General features: G+C 35.4%; 2 protein-coding genes across 3 annotated transcripts; one reads left to right on the forward strand and one right to left on the reverse strand.

Annotated features, from left to right (window-relative positions):
• Positions 1-325: 325 nt before the first annotated feature.
• LOC127436726 (adipocyte plasma membrane-associated protein-like) lies at positions 326-6,640 on the forward strand. Of its 2 annotated transcripts, XM_051691043.1 has the most exons (10): positions 326-484; positions 1,317-1,406; positions 1,526-1,647; positions 1,736-1,834; positions 2,418-2,570; positions 3,708-3,820; positions 3,918-4,078; positions 4,182-4,380; positions 5,097-5,211; positions 5,443-5,587. In XM_051691043.1, coding segments are annotated over exons 1-9 (1,044 nt in total). In that variant the 5' UTR covers positions 326-482; the 3' UTR covers positions 5,202-5,211; positions 5,443-5,587. The 2 variants fall into 2 exon arrangements, with proteins under 2 accessions (XP_051547003.1, XP_051547002.1); XM_051691042.1 differs by lacking the exon at positions 5,097-5,211 and having other exon boundaries at positions 331-484; positions 5,443-6,640.
• LOC127436725 (N-acetylglucosamine-6-sulfatase-like) lies at positions 6,162-17,928 on the reverse strand. Its single transcript, XM_051691041.1, has 14 exons — positions 17,625-17,928; positions 17,420-17,479; positions 16,900-17,106; positions 16,001-16,066; positions 15,499-15,597; positions 15,228-15,395; positions 13,172-13,254; positions 12,434-12,552; positions 12,226-12,329; positions 12,044-12,145; positions 11,791-11,901; positions 11,590-11,700; positions 11,283-11,443; positions 6,162-7,573 (listed from the first exon to the last, which is right to left on the reverse strand). Exons 1-14 carry the CDS (start codon positions 17,802-17,804, stop codon positions 7,498-7,500), a joined length of 1,647 nt encoding a protein of 548 aa, XP_051547001.1. The 5' UTR covers positions 17,805-17,928; the 3' UTR covers positions 6,162-7,497.
• Positions 17,929-19,147: the final 1,219 nt, after the last annotated feature.

Consider the following 19,147-nt stretch of genomic DNA (forward strand, 5'->3'; position numbering starts at 1 on the left):
GCTCTTTGTTTCTGTGCAAGAAGAAATGGACTCATCAGTCAGCTTAGATCATGTAAGACTTGATTGCACTGTTGAACTGTACCCAAAAGCTGGTATTTCTAATCTATAACTCATTTAACTTGTGATTTTATCAGGACACTACTCCTCCCAATTGTGCACAATGGTCTTAATTCACAGGTCACCCTTTGATGGGATTCGAACCTACAATATTTCAGTTACCAGTTCAGTTGCTGACATTCACCACCCTAATTTCAGCATCACACTTGACTGCAATCGATTTAACTGAAGCCAGAACTTGCTCAAGCAAGCCACACGTGTGAATCACGTGCACTCTGAATGAACCCGTCTTAAATGTACTCTTAGCGATGAGCTCATCGCTAAATCACCGCAACACTCTTCGCAGAGTCCAGCGTCTTCATTCGTGGCGTCAGTGAACACGCGCTGAACTTTTACAACGATCAAAAACACTTCTGGACACAAATATGTAAGTTTGCACCTTTATTAACTAGCGAATTTAATCTTGTAATACTTGGGTGTACGGCCAAGATGTACATTCACGTAGCAGAAATAAACTTTGTCTTTTGTTGTTGTTCACTTTAAGACGCTGTACAGAATTATATAAAGTATTACAGTGTCAAATACTGTACATGACGACATTGTAGACTCTTTAATTTTAAACACAGTGAGGTGTTTCCGGTAAAGCGGCTTGTTTGCTTTATTAACAGAATTTATAAACAATCATTATCATTTGCGCGCTTTCCGAAATCTTTCGTACTAATACTGCAGCATGTATCTAACACATGCTGAAGATATTATGAAAAGTTTGCTAAACCAAGGCTGCACTGACTTTAAGAATGACTTAAGAATTTGTATTTATTTATTATTTTATTTTTTTAGCATATTTTATTTTGGGGTGTATATTTTGTGCATTCGAAAAGTATAATTATTAATATCGTTGTCTATTGTTATAACATTTTATAACATAATAATAATAATAATAATAATAATAATAATAATAATATTTTATTATATTATTATAAAATGTTTTTAATATATTGTTATTATTATTATTATTATTATTATTATTGCATTATAATTTCATTATATCATTATTACATCATAATTAATATTATCATAGTGGCCACAACTCCAAATATGTAATATGACAGAAAAGCGATTTCTGTGATATTCCATCAAACTACTTTTACATATTGCAGAATTTGGGTAATTTTGCCAGTACATGTAAGATGAATAAATAATTTTAAGATTTCTTATTTTATTTAATTGTGGCTACAAGTAATACTGTATTTCGTCAGGGTGGAGATCAGTTCCATAAAGGTTGTAATGCTGGCAGTTGCAGTCGGTGTGTATCTCATTCCCTCACCCATTGACCCTGAGCCGTACATGTAAGTTGCACTTGTTTTTTGTTTTTTTTTTTTTGCATATGAATTTACTCTGAAATGAATGCATCATAAAGTGATCTCCATTTGCTCTTGCTTGCTTTATGTTGATGAATGTTATCCAGATTTGAGGGACCCCCGCCTGCACTGGAGGGCCCTCTGGCAGTAAACACACGGCTACAGAGAGGTCGACAGCTGTTCTCTGGTCAGCTTAAAGGCCCGGAGTCCTTCACTGCAGACCAGAATGGTGAGCCCAATCTGTGTGCTTTTATATGGGAATGTTTGAGAAATACAGTCAGGTTTAATTTCTTCATTTCATTTCTTCATTTCTCAAGGAAACATCTATACAGGCACGGTCGATGGGAAACTCTGGAGAATCAACAAGGAATCTCTCACTTTCATCACTCAAATGGGGCGGAACATTCCTGAATGTGGTAATGGTGTAAATTGTTTTTAACACAAATCCTAAAACACATTATGGCACAAGTCTTAACAGTATCTATAATAGGCCGCTCAGCTTGTGTATTGTGTAATACACTTCTTTTGCCCTCTGTGGCTGAATGAATATATATCTGCTGTCTTGGAGGCTTTCATTGGCTTGGCACATGTGGAAAAACCCCAAACAGCCCCTGTGTGCTGCTGCCATCACGCATTAGACATGCTTAGGTGATTCACAAAGACGTTGATGTATCAAAGGCTGCACTCTTCAAAAGAGTCTTGAATGCAGATGTCTTCATCAGAGAATAACCTGTGTTTCAAACAAAGCCCTTGTTCCTTATGTTGTGGTTTGAAAACATTTGATACCTCCATTTTATTTTAACCTCCCTAAGAATCATGATATAGGCAAAAGCATTATGAACACAATTATCTTGTGAGTTCAAAGCAGAAGACTTCAATAGATTTTTGCCTGTCAATAAGAGCATTTGCCTGTCAGTTAGTCGATATAATTGTTTTTAGGGTACAGACTTTAAGTTATCTTACATACATTTGCATGTTGACATTCTGTTGTTCATATAGGCACAAGCATGGACTATGAGCCGGAGTGCGGTCGTCCACACGGCCTGCGATTGGACCGTGACGGGCAGCTTATCGTGGCTGACTCTTACCTGGGTCTGTTTAAGGTTGACCCTTGGACTGGAGAAAAGATATTGCTTCGTTCCAGCAAAGAGGGTCTGTAAACCTTTGAGTGCGAAAGTGCGCTGTCTTAAAGATGTTTTTCACTACATTTGTTTGACATGTCTCTCTGACATGCTTTAGCATGTATGCCTAGGCTGATTTCACTGTACATTTTACTTCGTGAACTTTAATTTTAAAGCATACTGGGGTTTATTTTTTATCTCCCTATAGTTTGATTTAGCAGTTCAAATTTTGTTAAAAAAATATAATAAATCAGGGGCATAGGAATCATGTGAAAAGTCGGGGAGGCATATTCATATATTCATACATGAATATTAATTAGTCAATATTAATTATTATTAATAATTCATATTATGTAATTAATTAATTGTGATTAAATAACATTGATTAATGATAATTAATATAAATTATATAATGAATTCATTAAAATTAAGTAATGATGTTAATGAAATTATACAAATATATGTAATATTGATTAATATTTATAAATAATAAAAATACATGTATGTATTTGTTATTTATCATGGAAATGATAAATAATATTAATCAATATTACGTATAATTTTCATAAATGAATAAATGTATATTATTAATATTTATTGTATTAATAAATATTATTTAACTAATTAATATTATCTCCCTATTGTTTGATTTAGCTGTTCAAATTTTGTTGAAATAATATAATAAATCGGGGTCGTAGGATTGATCTCAAAAGTGGGGCTGGCACAAAAACCCCTTTGGCATATGAATATTAATTAGTCAATATTAATTATTTTTAATAATTAATTTTATGTAATTAATTAATTGTGATTAATAAAATAACATTGATTAATGATAATGAATATGAATGATATAATACATTCATTAAATTATTTAAATTAAATTATAAGAATATACTGTATTTAATAATTATTAATATTTATAATTAATACAAATGCATTACTTATGTATTTAAAATATTTATAATGAAAATATTAATTATAATTTTCATAAATGAATAAACTAATATTAAAATTATTTACATTAATCAGTATTATTTAACTATTTAATATTTATCAATTAAATGTATTTGTGTATTTTTTATTTTAGTTAATATTAATGTAAATTATCATATTTGCCATGCCCTTGTAATAAATACATTTCACATGTTTATGCACAATATTTTCAAAGGAGCTAACGGGATTCCCTTTGAATTTCTGAATGGCCTGGAGATTTCAAAAAATGGAACTGTGTTTTTCACAGACTCCAGCAGTAAATGGGGGAGACGTCATGTCCGATATGAGGTACTGTATGTGAGCAATGGAATGTATGTTGTATTGTGTGTTTATTTAATAAAACAAATTCCTCCAAACCTGCACTGACACTCAGTTCTCTCTGCAGGTGTTGGAGACAAACCACCTCGGTCGCCTTCTATCATATAACCCTGAGACCGGTCACATTCAGACGTTGCTGGACTCTCTCTACATGCCTAACGGCTTTGCCTTCTCACCTGATGAGGACTTCCTGCTTCTAGCCGAGACCAGTATCGGACGGATTATTAGGTGAGAGTTCAGGTGCTTTACAATATTTCAAATTATTACAGTATACAGTAGATGTGGAGTTTAGATACTTATTCAAAATTTTTAATTTTCCTCCGTTTTTCAGGTTCTGGTTGAAAGGACCTAAAACGGGTTCAAAGGAGATTGTCCAGAGCAACATGATTGGTTACCCTGATAATATTCGTGTCAGTGACCGTGGCACATTTTTGGTGGGTATAACCACCATTAGATTCAGTGGCCAACTTTTCCCACCATTCCTGGATCTGATTGGTCCATACCCCGCTCTCAAACGCTTCATAGTGAAGGTTGGTGTGTGGAAAGCAAATCTTATATTTGTGCTCTAAAGGAATAGTTCACCTAAAAATTACAATTATTTCATTATTTACTTGCATTATTATTTGGATTGTCAATCGATTAAAATAATAGTAATTAATAATATAAATAAATAAATAATAAATACAATATAATAATTCTGATAATTTAAAGACATTACATTGTGGCAGAGAAGTAAATCAAGTCAGTATATTGTTTGAATTATTTCCATATCACTAAGCGTAGGTCTATCCTTGGCCTAGAGTCCACAGCGATCCATTCTGCAATTGAGTTCGTCCATCTGTCTGAGGTTTGTTTTCACAGGACGCGTTCTTGCATCCCGTCACACAGGCATTAGAGAACAGTCCAATTGGCCACCATCTTTGAAACGCTCCCGGGCATTTATTTTCTATGGAGACAAACAGCATAAAAGTACAGCACCTATCTACTTGAATGGGGAAAGACCGAAAACTCCAAAATGGTTTGCCAAGATTACGATCAAAAACATATTTCAGAGAATTGGGCATAACAAATTGGGGAGAAAAAAACCAAACATATTTCAAATTAGCAGTAAAATCTGACAACAGTTGTATCATAAATTGTGCTTCTTAAGTTCAGATCATGCTAAAATAATGCAAATTCTTTTAGGCTGGTTCAGCTAATATGTAAGCATGTTCTTGAGTTCCAATTTCTCCTTTTCATTTTAAAGCATGTGGTCCATCTCAGGCTAAATAGTCTCTGGCTCCATTCTGCTGTCCGTTTGTTGCCTATAAAGCTGGAGCTGTGCTTACTGCCCCCTGCTGACTGTCAGTGACAAAAAACTGGTAATATTTTATGGTATTATTCACAGAAATTCTTTTTTAGGTAAACTATTCCTTTAAGAGTGTTATTTCATCTGTTATTTGCAACCAAATGCTGACATGAATTGAGATATCGACTATTTATACACCTTTTACACAAACCTGTTAACAAAGGCCTATGGACTCCTTTGACCAAAATACTATGCTGATATAGTGTTCAGAAGCGACAAATTTCACTTGTGAACTCTATTGCAGCTCATTCCTCTCAGCTGGTACAATGTTCTGTTGCCCAAGTACGGGTTGATCCTGGAGCTGGGGCCTGATGGAGAGGTGATTGATAGCCTACACGACCCTACAGGCAGCCTGACCTGGGCTATCAGTGATGTCTTCCAGCAGGGGGAGCACTTTTATCTGGGCAGCACTGATCTGCCATTTCTTCCTGTGTTAGATGAGTGGAGTTGAAGAGCCTGGGGCTCCTACAGGTGGACCCAGAAAAGTGTAATGCACAGTAACCTTTCCTAGAATAAGTTAAATGATTTGCATTTTAAAAATGCACTGCAGTCTACTGAGAGTACGTGATTGTGCTCTGTGTTGCTACATTCATGTAACTGTGAAATATTTGATTCAGGTTTAGTGAAGCCATTTTAGTTTGTCTAACACAATGTTGTGTCTGAACTAGTAGTTAGTTTGTTTGGTTTTCAATTTTGTTTTAGAATGTTTTTCTTTTTTGCAAGATCAAGTGATGGCACTGGACATGCCCTAGCAATGGTAGATCTGATCATTTTGTAGCATATTTGGAACACAGGGTTTTCTAAACTTAATGTAATGCAAGGAACAGAAGGATCATGTTTAGTTTGCACGGTCAACTTTCAAATACCTTTTACTTTATGCATGTATTGCAATTGTATTGTCGACAGAAATTATTTCAGAATGCTTTTATCAAACAACCAAAAAACGACAGAAGTCAACACCTATCATAACAAAGAGACCATCACATTTAATGAAAGATTGATGTGCAAAACATAATAAAACAAGTCAGACATGTACATCACAGACTGGAAAGTGCTTCACTGAATAGACTTCTTGAAATATTGCGATAAAGCAGTCATCTTTTCATGTTTTGAACAGTAAGTCTGTGCCGGAAAAGACACCAAATGCAGTGCTTATGCCTGTCAACAGTCTTTCAAGTCTAGTTTGGGTGATTTAAGGTATTGCCAGTTCCAGAATCAGATAATTGTTGAAGGTCCAAATGTAAAACTACCTCATGGTAGAAGGTTTGGCTTGTTGTAAGCATGCATCTTTGTAGAGTGTCTGTGTAAAATTTGAGCAAAAGCAACCCACCTCAGGATTTCCCTTAAGAACAATTTTACTGTTTTCACACCTTTGGCTCATTCACAACAGACATCTCTTATCAAACACGCAAAACTCAGACAAAAAAAAAAAAAAAAGACAATAGTGAAATCCTAAACAATATTTGTACTTATAAAATTTGTGACTCTTTTCCACTTGGTATAAATGACTAAAGTGGCAAGAACTGAAAAGATGAACAAACTTCCTCTTTTCACAATTTCTGCAGTTGTTAATATTCGTTTTGAGAGAAAATTATTGTCTTTATATCCTTTGCCACCATTAACAGAAAGTATATTAGAAAATCAACTTTCCATCTTTGCCGTTGACCAAACTCAAAAAAGCACGGTGGGCAAAGTAATCAGAACAATTTAAGGCCTACAAACACTTTAAATGTTATATACTGTATTAGTGTTTTTATAACAATATGTAGATGAAGTGGTCAACCCTTAATATTTAGATTTATCAAACAAGCACATAATCAAACATTCTATTAATTGCATTACAAATGTTCAAAACTGTACCCTTTTCGTAACAGAAGTGAAACAAAAAGTTCTAAACATGAATAAAAACAAAAAGAAACAAACATTCTCAAACTGTGTCATTAATTTCAAAGCAGCAAAAAATGAACAGTATCTCAAAAGAAGCAGGAATATTCGTTAATACTCTCACAGATATGTGTAAGCTTGCAGTTTGTCTGAATCGCATGTGAATGATGAGGAGTGGAGTGGAGAGACGCCATCCTGACAGTGTCTGTTGTGTGTGTGTGTGTGTGTGTGTGTGCAGTACCCTGGGCGCACTCTGATGACCTCATCAGAAGAGAGACAGAGGGTCTTTGGGGGAACATCGGAATATCAAGGCAACAGGGCTTGTTTTTTTTTTATTTGTGTGGGTTTTTTTTTTTTTTTTTCAGTCTTTCATTCTCATCCTCCATTTTATATTCTTCCACTGAACCAGCACATTCTACTTCAGCGTCTGTCGTAGTTTGTTTCTGTGAGGGTTTAGACTACTGAACATTAACCGAGGATCAAACTTAAACCTGTTGAAACAGAAACAGACCAAACCTTGGTTAAGCTTTACAACATTTCCTGTATATATTTTAAATACTAATTATTATTATTATTATATATTTTATACCCAATATATAATAATGTTACATACAAGTAAATATTTTATAAAAATATAAAACATTTTATATTACAATGATATAAAATATATTATAAATAAAAGTATGAACTATTTATACATATTTATATATTTTATAACTTAAATTAAAATACATAATTATAATGTGTGTGTATACAGGTGCATCTCAATAAATTAGAATGTCGTGGAAAAGTTCATTTATTTCAGTAATTCAACTCAAATTGTGAAACTCGTGTATTAAATAAATTCAATGCACACAGACTGAAGTAGTTTAAGTCTTTGGTTCTTTTCATTGTGATGATTTTGGCTCACATTTAACAAAAACCCACCAATTCACTATCTCAAAAAATTAGAATACATCATAAGACCAATAAAAAAAAAACATTTTTAGTGAATTGTTGGCCTTCTGGAAAGTATGTTCATTTACTGTATATGTATTCAATACTTGGTAGGGGCTCCTTTTGCTTTAATTACTGCCTCAATTCGGCGTGGCATGGAGGTGATCAGTTTGTGGCACTGCTGAGGTGGTATGGAAGCCCAGGTTTCTTTGACAGTGGCCTTCAGCTCATCTGCATTTTTTGGTCTCTTGTTTCTCATTTTCCTCTTGACAATACCCCATAGATTCTCTATGGGGTTCAGGTCTGGTGAGTTTGCTGGCCAGTCAAGCACACCAACACCATGGTCATTTAACCAACTTTTGGTGCTTTTGGCAGTGTGGGCAGGTGCCAAATCCTGCTGGAAAATGAAATCAGCATCTTTAAAAAGCTGGTCAGCAGAAGGAAGCATGAAGTGCTCCAACATTTCTTGGTAAACGGGTGCAGTGACTTTGGTTTTCAAAAAACACAATGGACCAACACCAGCAGATGACATTGCACCCCAAATCATCACAGACTGTGGAAACTTAACACTGGACTTCAAGCAACTTGGGCTATGAGCTTCTCCACCCTTCCTCCAGACTCTAGGACCTTGGTTTCCAAATGAAATACAAAACTTGCTCTCATCTGAAAAGAGGACTTCGGAACACTGGGCAACAGTCCAGTTCTTCTTCTCCTTAGCCCAGGTAAGACGCCTCTGACGTTGTCTGTGGTTCAGGAGTGGCTTAACAAGAGGAATACGACAACTGTAGCCAAATTCCTTGACATGTCTGTGTGTGGTGGCTCTTGATGCCTTGACCCCAGCCTCAGTCCATTCCTTGTGAAGTTCACCCAAATTCTTGAATCGATTTTGCTTGACAATCATAAGGCTGCGGTTCTCTCGGTTGGTTGTGCATCTTTTTCTTCCACACTTTTTCCTTCCACTCAACTTTCTGTTAACATGCTTGGATACAGCACTCTGTGAACAGCCAGCTTCTTTGGCAATGAATGTTTGTGGCTTACCCTCCTTGTGAAGGGTGTCAGTGATTGTCTTCTGGACAACTGTCAGATCAGCAGTCTTCCCCATGATTGTGTAGCCTAGTGAATCAAACTGAGAGACCATTTTGAAGGCTCAGGAAACCTTTGCAGGTTTTTTGAGTTGATTAGCTGATTGGCATGTCACCATATTCTAATTTGTTGAGATAGTGAATTGGTGGGTTTTTGTTAAATGTGAGCCAAAATCACCACAATTAAAAGAACCAAAGACTTAAACTACTTCAGTCTGTGTGCATTGAATTTATTTAATACACGAGTTTCACAATTTGAGTTGAATTACTGAAATAAATGAACTTTTCCACGACATTCTAATTTATTGAGATGCACCTGTATATGTATTAAATACTAATTATTAATAAATAATTATTACATATTTTATATCTAATACATAATAATGTTATATATATATATTATATATTAGACATACTTGGATATAAAATATAGTTATTGTATATACCAAGTAAATATTTTATAATAATATCATACATTTTATAATTACAGTTATATAAAATATATTTATTATAATATATATCATATATAAATATATTATTTATTTATAATTATAGATTTAATCGTTTTAATTAATAATATAAAATAATGTTATATATACTATTATATATGTAATTCTAAAATGTAATTATAAATTAAATTTTATAATTATAATACATTTACTTGTATATAACATTACTATATATTGAATATTATATATTGGATATACAATTTTACAATGTTATATACAAGTAAATATTTTATGATTATGTAATTAGTTTAACAATAACAATGATATAAAATATATTAATTATAATATAAATATATAAATTATTTATACAAATGTATAAGTTCAATTAAAATAACGATATATAATAATTATTATAAATCTGTCTACCTATATATATATATATATATATATATATATATATATATATATTTTTTTTATTTATTTATTTTTTTTTTTGCTGTTTCAGAAGGAAATTGGTACTTTAATTCACCAAACTGGAATTCAACTGATCACAAAGTATAGTCAGGACATTACTGATGTAAAAAACATCACCATCACTATTTGAAAAAAGTCATTTTTGATCAAATCTAGACAGCAGCCATCACTCCAACACCTTATCCTTGAGTATTCATGCTAAATTGCTAATTTGGTACTAGAAAATCACTTGCCATTATATCAAACACAGTTGAAAGCTATTTGGTTCGATAAATGAAGCTTAACATTGTCTTTGTTTTTGTTTATGAGTTGCCACAGTATGCAATAGACTGGCATGTCTTAAGGTCAATATTAGGTCAAAAATGGCAAAAAAGAAACAGCTTTCTCTAGAAACTCATTAGTCAATCATTGTTTTGAGGAATGAAGGCTATACAATGCTTGAAATTGCCAAAAACTGAAGATTTCATACAAAGGTGTACACTACAGTCTTCAAAGACAAAGGACAACTGGCTCTAACAAGGACAGAAAGAGATGTGGAAGGCCAGATGTACAACTAAACAAGAGGGTAAGTACATCAGAATCTCTACATGTCCTCAGCTGACAGCTTCATTGAATTCTACCCGCTCAACACCAGTTTCACCTACAACAGTAAAGAGAAGACTCAGGGGTGCAGGCCTTACGGGAAGAATTGTAAAGAAAAAGCCACTTTTGAAACAGAAAGAAAAGGTTAAAGTGGGCAAAGAAACACAGACATTGGACAACAGATAATTGGAATAGAGTGTAATGGATCTTAACCCCATTGAGCTTTTGTGGGATCAGCTAGACTGTAAGGTGTGTGAGAAGTGCCCGACAAGACAGACACATCTATGGCAAGTGCTACAGGAAGCGTGGGGTGAAATGTCACCTGAGTATCTGGACAAACTGACAGTTAGAATGTCAAGGATCTGCAAAGCTGTCATTGCTGCACGTGGAGGATTGTTTGATGAGAACTCTTTGAAGTAGTTTAAGAAGTTCTGAACATTTTTTTCAAATTGTAATAGTAATTTTTCACATTATTAATGTCCTGACTATACATTGTGATCAGTTGAATGCCACTTTGGTGAATAAAAGTACCAATTTCTTTCCATAAGAGCAAAATCTGTACATTATTACAAACTTTTGACCGCCAGTGTATACACATGCACAGACAAACATATATATTTAATATATATAATTTTATTTAAACAGATAGCAGAATAGTGCTTTGAGGAAGTACTGACTGCGAGTCGTAGACGCCTGGCGTTCTGCAGGATGGCCCTGAGCAGGACTGTAACATCATTAAACGATGGTTCATCTTCTCCAGGACTTCCTGATCGATGCTCTTGGCGATATTGCTCAGTTCAAAAGGGTCAGCTGTCAGGTTATAGACCTCCACAAACACCTGCAAGACACAGAAACAGTGAGTTAGTCCTGACACTAACTAGCTTTGGAAAATGATGTCTTATATATTCTATTTTTATACAAAGTTACATATTATAATATATATTAGAATTCAACTTGTCAGAACACCAAAAGGTTTTTATTTACCTCATTATCATCAAATTCACAATACTGTAGGTTGGCAACCTGTGATACTGTGCGTACACAGGCATATGTGTTGTTGTACGAGTCCTCACACACACAGTCAGGAAAACACTCCTGCAGAGAAAACCATGCCATGTTGTTACGATCACTTTCTTACTATCCATGCAACGATTATTTATATTTAGCATGCACGCAGACCCTCACCGAGACCCCTGGACCCAGAAGAGGGCAAGCTGGGTCTGAGATGTTGCTTCCTTCTCCTTCATATTCCACAAGAACATCAGATCTCCATGTGCTGCTGTTTGCTTGACCGATCTGACACAGAGACATGTCAAATTCATTTATAATTACTTTTATTTATAATATTGGACATTTAGCAACTCACAACCAGTTGCCTTGCAAAAACAGCCCAAAATTCACTGATGCTTATGGTGGACCCCCCTAAAGGGATACATACCATGATAGGAAGAAATGACATCCCATCCATCTGAGTTTCATTGACGTTATATCCTGCTATGTCCAGAATCGTTGGACCCAAATCCACATTTGCTATGAGTAACTGTTAAAACAGATCAATTGAACTATTGACACACAAAAGGATGATATTTAAAAATTTTTATGTAAAGAAGTTTGTATTACCGAGCTTGTCTGGTTCGGTTTAATTTTAGGCCCTCGCACCAGCAGAGGAATTTTGATATCGAATTCGTAGAGTTGCCTCTTATCCATGGGGAGAGAAAACTGACCTGAGCAGAAAAACCATGATAAGTTAACTCGATTAATAAGACAACTTTAAAAGTAGAAAGTAAAAAAAAGAAAATATTTCTTCACATTTTAACTCAAAATGTACCTGTGTGGTAACCGTTGTCGGAGGTAAAAATGACATAGGTGTTGCTAAGCTCTCCTCTGACCTCCAACTTCTTCACCACTTTCTCCACCAGGTCATCTACTGACAGCAAAGTGCGCCACCTAGTGGAACAACATTCATTTGAAACGCTAGATGTTTTCCCAACTTTGATTTTTAAGGAATTTCCGGGTTCAATATAATTTGAGCTCAATCGACAGGATGTGGCATATCCTGATTAGCAAAAAAATAATAATAATAATAATATAGATGCATCCCTCTATAAAAATTTTTTTAAAAAAAAGCAAAAATGGAGATTACAGTGAGGCACTTACAATGGAAGTGAATTGGGCCAATTTTTGGAAGATTAAAAGGCTTCCAATTTTATAAAAGCATGAATTCTTCTATTAAAAATTGTGTAGTATTTGTAAAGTTGTTTAAATTGTAATTTTTATGGTCGTTTTAGGCTTCACTGTCACTGCGTTACGACATCATGGACACCAAGTCATAAAATTGAACATAACTTTACACAGAAAAGGTTAGCAAGCGATTGTATCACTCTAAAAACATGCTAACACATACATTGTTTAAGTATTGTGGCTATACTTTTCAAGCAGTGAGTATTTTAAAGTTTACGGTTTGGCCTCATTTGCTTCCTTACTATAACCAAGATATTTGCTTTTTTAAATATTCTTTATATATATTAAGAATATCCTTTAAAAATATATATTCTAGTCCAGATACCTTTTCCTGTAGGCATTATCCAAGAACTCCACTGAAGAGTTTGTCATGGGGGTCTTAGCTTGCCGGATGAGCCAGTGTTTGTCCTGAAATGGAGGTTCAAATGAGTGAGATGAACCGATATATCGGTTTTACCGATTAATCTGTGCCGATAGTTGCTTTTGGGAACTATTGGTTACCGGCAAACAGCAATGCCGAAAGTTGCCAAAAGTTTTTTTGTTTTTATTCCTCCGTATTCCTGTGTGGCTGGTGCTGGAGGATTCTACAGTAAAGGCACAGTTATACTTAATTTTTCTGCATTCCTGCAGCATGGACTGTGCTGATGACAGAATTTGTGTCACGCATTCTGTTCACGGAGCGATCAGCAATGCGGACAACCGAAGTATACTCAAGCCTTTAGAACGGCTTGATTTTACAGTATAACAGTGACCTCTAGAGCTGAAATAAAAACCAATGACAATGTTCATCCAGATTTGTATCCTCAATTCAATGCATATTTCGTTATTTTGATTAGATAATCAAGTGTTCTAAATTAACGTGATGGGATGCAAAGAAAATTCTGACTACATACAAACGTCCCCAGTCAGTACATGTATTGTGCCTCCAACTTCAAATCTTGTGAATAATAATAAAACGTATTCCTCATTAAACCTCATCTGGTGAAATATGAAATATATCTCACACACTGATCAGCCACAACATTAAAACCACCGCCTAATATTGTGTAGGTCCCCATTGTGCCGCCAAAACAGTGCCAACCTGCATCTTAGAATAGCATTCTGGGATGATATTCTTCTCACCACAATTGTACAGAGTGGTTATCTGAGTTACCGTAAACTTTGTCAGTTTGAACCAGTCTGGCCATTCTCTGTTGACCTCTCTCATCAACAACGCATTTCCGTCTGCAGAATTGCCGCTCACTGGATGTTTTTTTGTTTTTGGCACCATTCGGAGTAAATTCTAGAGACTGTTGAGTGTGAAAATCCCAAGAGATCAGCAGTTACAGAAATACTCAAACCAGCCCATCTGGCACCAACAGTCATCCATGTGATTATCTAATCAGCCAATCGTGTGCAGTGAATAAACTCATGCAGATATGGGTCAGGAGCTTCAGTTAATGTTCACATCATCCATCAGAATGGGGGAAAAATATGATCTCAGTGATTTGGACTGTGGCATGATTGTTGGTGCCAGATGGGCTGGTTTGAGTATTTCTGTAACTGCTGATCTCCTGGGATTTTCACACACAACAGTCTCTAGAATTTACTCTGAATGGTGCCAAAAACAAAAAAACATCCAGTGAGCAGCAGTTCTGTGGACGGAAATGCCTCGTTGATGAGAGAGGTCAACAGAGAATGGCCAGATTGGTTCGAACTGACAAAGTCTACGGTAACTCAGATAACCGCTCTGTACAACTGTGGTGAGAAGAATAGCATCTCAGAATGCTATTGGGTTGACGCTGTTTTGGTGGCACAAGGGGGAACTACACAATATTAGACAAGTGGAAAACAAATAGTGGAAACAAAAATCCACATCTAGGCATTCTTGTGGGGTTTTAAATTAGGCAGGTGGTTTTAATGTTGTGGCTGATCAGTGTGTATGTATAATATCTATCTATCTATATATTTAGTAAACTTTAGTAAAGCCACTTTAACCAAAGAGCATTGTAACGGTCCCAAGTCTGAACTCTGTCATTTCAAAATAAGAGTCCCCAGTTTTTTTCGAGCTTGTATATGGTTAAAAGCCTGAAATGCACCATATGCAGCAAATTTTTTTCAGGTTGTTATTATTGGAATTTTGGTTGAACAAACTGTATCTGGGATTTTTTTTTCCATTTGGGAATCGTTTAGCATCTATCATCCCTTTATAGTACGAAAAGACTGCTTTTTTTTTTTTTTACATTCTATAAATCGATAATCTATTGGCTGATTAATTGGCTATCGGCCTTTTCTATCACCTTAGTCATCGGCAAAATCCACTGTCGGTCGACCTATATAAAGTATACGCAAAAAAAAAAAAAAAAAAAATCAGAACATGTGTGACAAAGGCAAGCCTCTACCTTGCCGTGTATGTTAAAGTTGGGGTCTCTTGGAGCTTTGACACTGGGGAAACTGCTCTCGTACTGAGGAGCGGCTGTCCAGGGTGAGTGTGGAGCCGGGGTGGACACCATCATGAAAAACGGCCTGCGGTTAGACTTGTTTTCTAGGAAGTCTATGGAAATATTGGCCTAGGACAGAGTGAAAAGGATGGAATAAGACAAGTAAAAGCCACTTAACTTTAGTTGCATAAGGTATCATGTAATCTTCTGAAGAGTTGAGATCAAGTCTTACCAGAACGTCCGTAAGGTAATCCTCACTGTAGTTCTGTCCATGTCGCTGTGCCCTGCCGTTCACAGACAGTGTGTAATTGTAGTATTTTGAGTTTCTTTCCTGTGGGACACATTAATCTTACTACAAGCATGATGTTTGATTCCAGTTCCTGGCGGACAGCAAAATGCAGTTTTCTAAGCTACAAACTGCTTTCCAAACCATCCAGCTAAAATTTTATTTTTGCTATTTGGATGGGAAAGGTTAAGGAGCTTGTCAATGTGTTCCAGCTAGCCAAGTCCTCACTAAATCATGAAGGTCTCATTCATGTGACTCCCAAGACTGAGAACCCAGGCCTGACAGATTCAAAATTGATTTACAAACAGCAGTCAAATATGAAAGTCTAAGCTTAACAGAGAAAGTACTGTAACATATAGTACTGCTACTACTATAGAAGTGTATATGATTGCACTAAAGCTAGTAAAACCATTAGTAAAGGCATGATCTGATTCAGTGTTTTTCTTACCAAGGCAAACCAGTGATCCCAGCCTGGGGGAACATGCTCCACTCCTCCAGCCTTTGTGCTGCCATACTGAAGCAGAGACACAGATAGGGATGATTTACACTTACAGTAATGTACCATCAGATTCACATCTGCTCTGTAAGAGCTGTCGGCAAGACTACAGTTCAAGGAATGTCTTTGCTTACTTTGTTGTCATAATTATGAAGGTAAAATTGTGCCTAAATGATTTGCATGCGCAGAGTAGATTTGTGAAAGCATAAATCAAATTGCAAGAGTAAAAATAAATTGCATGCGCACAGAATGTTTTGTAAAGGTGTAAATCAAATTGCAAGTGTAATGCTTTGCATAAATGATATTCATGTGTTGTGAATCTGTAATCGCGTATTAACACAAAGTACATTTGGTGTGTATTCTTCTGACTTCCTTTTTTTCACGCTTACACTTTTGGCACTGTTTTTGTGCCTAAACATGGCCAAAAACACTGCAAACCTACAATCAGCGATATGCAAGAAAAGAAAGGGTGTCATGAATAGCAAAATGGATTGACCGCATAGAATCAGTCTGTAAATGACTTGCGTTTATGGCATAAATATTTTCCAGAAATAATCCGATATACACTGTCCTTTGTTGCACTCACACTTTTGGCACGAATTTCTAACTAAAAAAAAAAAGGTTTTGCAAGCGTGAGGGGGAAGGCGTGTCTACCTGCTTCAAGTAACCAATCAAATTAGGTTTTCGTTGACCAGTTTACTCTGACCTGACTGGTTTAATAACGTGACATACCCAGAGAAACGATGCTGAGCCTTATGAAGAAGCGGTCTGTCACGTGCATGCAAATCATTTAGGCACTATTTTACCTTCATACATAATCAAGGCATAGAAATAACAGTAATTTTCTTTACCTCGTTGAGATATTTCCCAGCAAAAAAGGTCTGATAGGTGCCGTGTTTCTGCAGAAAGGCAGGGAAGGTGTCGGGCTCTTGGGTCTTCTGCCACCCCACACTGCTGCAGTTGCCCTCCAGTGTGTTGTTGACAACATGGTGGTTATGGGGATACTTTCCGGTCAGGATACTCGCCCTGCTGGGGCAGCAAAGAGGACTGGCAACAAACTGGGAAAGAAAAAGTATGACTGAAGTTAATGCCAAAATTAGATGCCATCTGCAAGAATGCAATGGCTCAAATGCAAGCCAGATGATGCACCGTCAAGTTCATATCTAAACATGTTAAAATTATTAGTGAATGCACATTGTTCTTGATATCCCTTATATCTATCATTATATTTTTATATAGATAAATATTAGGGGACATCAGAAGACATTAAGCTGAAACTACTGTGTATCCCAAGTGTAAAAAAACACATTTGTTATTTATTATAATGAATACCCATTTGTTTTAAATAGATCTAACACAAATTCTACTCACAGTGTTTGAAAATGTTATTCCAGCATCACCTATAAGCTTCTTCGTTTTAGTCAAAGGGATCTGTAAAATTAAATGAAAGATGGCAAGATTGGATACAGCAGCTACTCGACTTAGCCTAGCAACAAATAAACAAAATAAAAATCATGGAGGAAATCATGATTTCAAATAGTACAAAGGCAGTAAAACTCCCACAAAAATTATTTACCATTCCGCCGATCGATACATCCAGATCATCTGTTAGAATTAAAACAATGTTCGGTCTTGGATACATTGTAGCCGCGGCCAGATTGTTACAATGCAAAGTGACGCAGATAAGAATAAAATGTAATATTATTAACGGAAATGAGTCCATCTTTGACTGCGAATTAAAAACAAATAAAGCCATGGCCTAGACGGGGACCTGTCCTTGCGATAAAAGCATGAAATGTTATTTGATGTAAGAAGAGCTCCTTCAGAGGAGCAACTAGCTTTCCCAGTATCCCAAATTCTACTATGGCGAAGGATTAGCGGATGAATATTCATTAGTGCATGCTGACGTTGCTCGGTTGGCTGGAGCGTCAACTCACGACGCCTACTTTATATTTATAAACCAAGAATGATTCGTTAAGGGGCCGTTCACACCTAACGCGATTTTCCCTCGACGGACGTCTTTGACCGTTAGACGCCGTTTCAAAGTTAAAAACAACTTCAACTTTTAAAAACGCGTTTCGAGACACCTGCGTTCTGTTCTATTCGTTGCGCATTGCGTTGGGTCTAGCTTTCTTTCTTTTTTTCTTAACACAAGAATGTGAACGCCCACCTAGAAAAGTCTGCGTGTCCTGCTGGGCGAACGTCACACTGCGACATTAATATTCATAAGCAAAACCCTTGCCATAGTAGGATTCATATAACGTCCCTTTCCAGTCATGCGCTGTGTAGCAACGGAAGCCCCGGTCAGCTGAAGTGTGCGTTCTTAGGGATGATGTCATTCATAAACTTATTGTATTTTGTCTTACATATGCTCTCTTTTTATTTCGTCTTTCCCAAACAAATCGTCACAATTTCACAAAAGTGCAATTTAAAAAAAAATTGTTTTGTTGACTAGTATATAAAAAAGTATTGCCACATTGCTTCTTGTTTTAATCCATCCATGCACACAAATATAACACTGTAAAAAAAAAAAAAAAAAAAAAAAAAAAAAAAATTCAGATGTTTTACTATTTTACATTTTTTTGACTAATTTTTCTAAACAATATTTTAAAATTATTATTGCAAATAAATCGGCATGCAAATATCCACCATTTCACAAAAGTTGCATGTTTTAATATATTGACTTGCATATCAGAATATTGCCATTTATTTTATTTTAAACCAACCAAGTATATAACACTGTAAACTTTAAATATTAGTAAATGTTTTTTTTATTATTAATTTTTTATTTATTCTTCTTTTTTACAGTTGTTTTTATTATTATTTAAAAATGTCCAAATGTACGGAAGCCCTGAACCGCAAGGTGAAAAAAAAAAAAATTATGGTGAAAAAAATAAATAAAAAAATTGTGTCTCAGTTCCTTCCTGAGCCTAAGTCTTACATTTTTTTTCTCTCTTCAAAATGTTATTTTTTCTCTCTTCCAAAAAATTTTTTTTTTTGGAGAAAAAAAATTCCACCATGAAAGTCTGTACATGACATCCCCGTTCAATCGCGAGGATTTCATTTATAAATGATCTTTTCGTTTAGAAATTAGATTAC

The sequence above is a fragment of the Myxocyprinus asiaticus genome, chromosome 47, assembly GCF_019703515.2.
Source record: "Myxocyprinus asiaticus isolate MX2 ecotype Aquarium Trade chromosome 47, UBuf_Myxa_2, whole genome shotgun sequence".
NCBI classification, from domain to species: domain Eukaryota; kingdom Metazoa; phylum Chordata; class Actinopteri; order Cypriniformes; family Catostomidae; genus Myxocyprinus; species Myxocyprinus asiaticus.

What these genes read in the sequence shown, in the direction of transcription:
- LOC127436726 (XM_051691042.1), top strand. An exon ending in ATTGACCCTGAGCCGTACAT is followed by an intron (nt 1,407 to 1,525) that starts GTAAGTTGCACT and finishes AATGTTATCCAG; the next exon opens with ATTTGAGGGACCCCCGCCTG. An exon ending in GACGTCATGTCCGATATGAG is followed by an intron (nt 3,821 to 3,917) that starts GTACTGTATGTG and finishes TTCTCTCTGCAG; the next exon opens with GTGTTGGAGACAAACCACCT.
- LOC127436725 (XM_051691041.1), bottom strand. Translation starts at nt 17,804, where the DNA reads ATGGCTTTATTTGTTTTTAATTCGCAGTCAAAGATGGACTCATTTCCG. An exon ending in ATGTATCGATCGGCGGAATG is followed by an intron (nt 17,480 to 17,624) that starts GTAAATAATTTT and finishes TTAATTTTACAG; the next exon opens with ATCCCTTTGACTAAAACGAA. An exon ending in GTGAATTTGATGATAATGAG is followed by an intron (nt 11,444 to 11,589) that starts GTAAATAAAAAC and finishes TGTGTCTTGCAG; the next exon opens with GTGTTTGTGGAGGTCTATAA.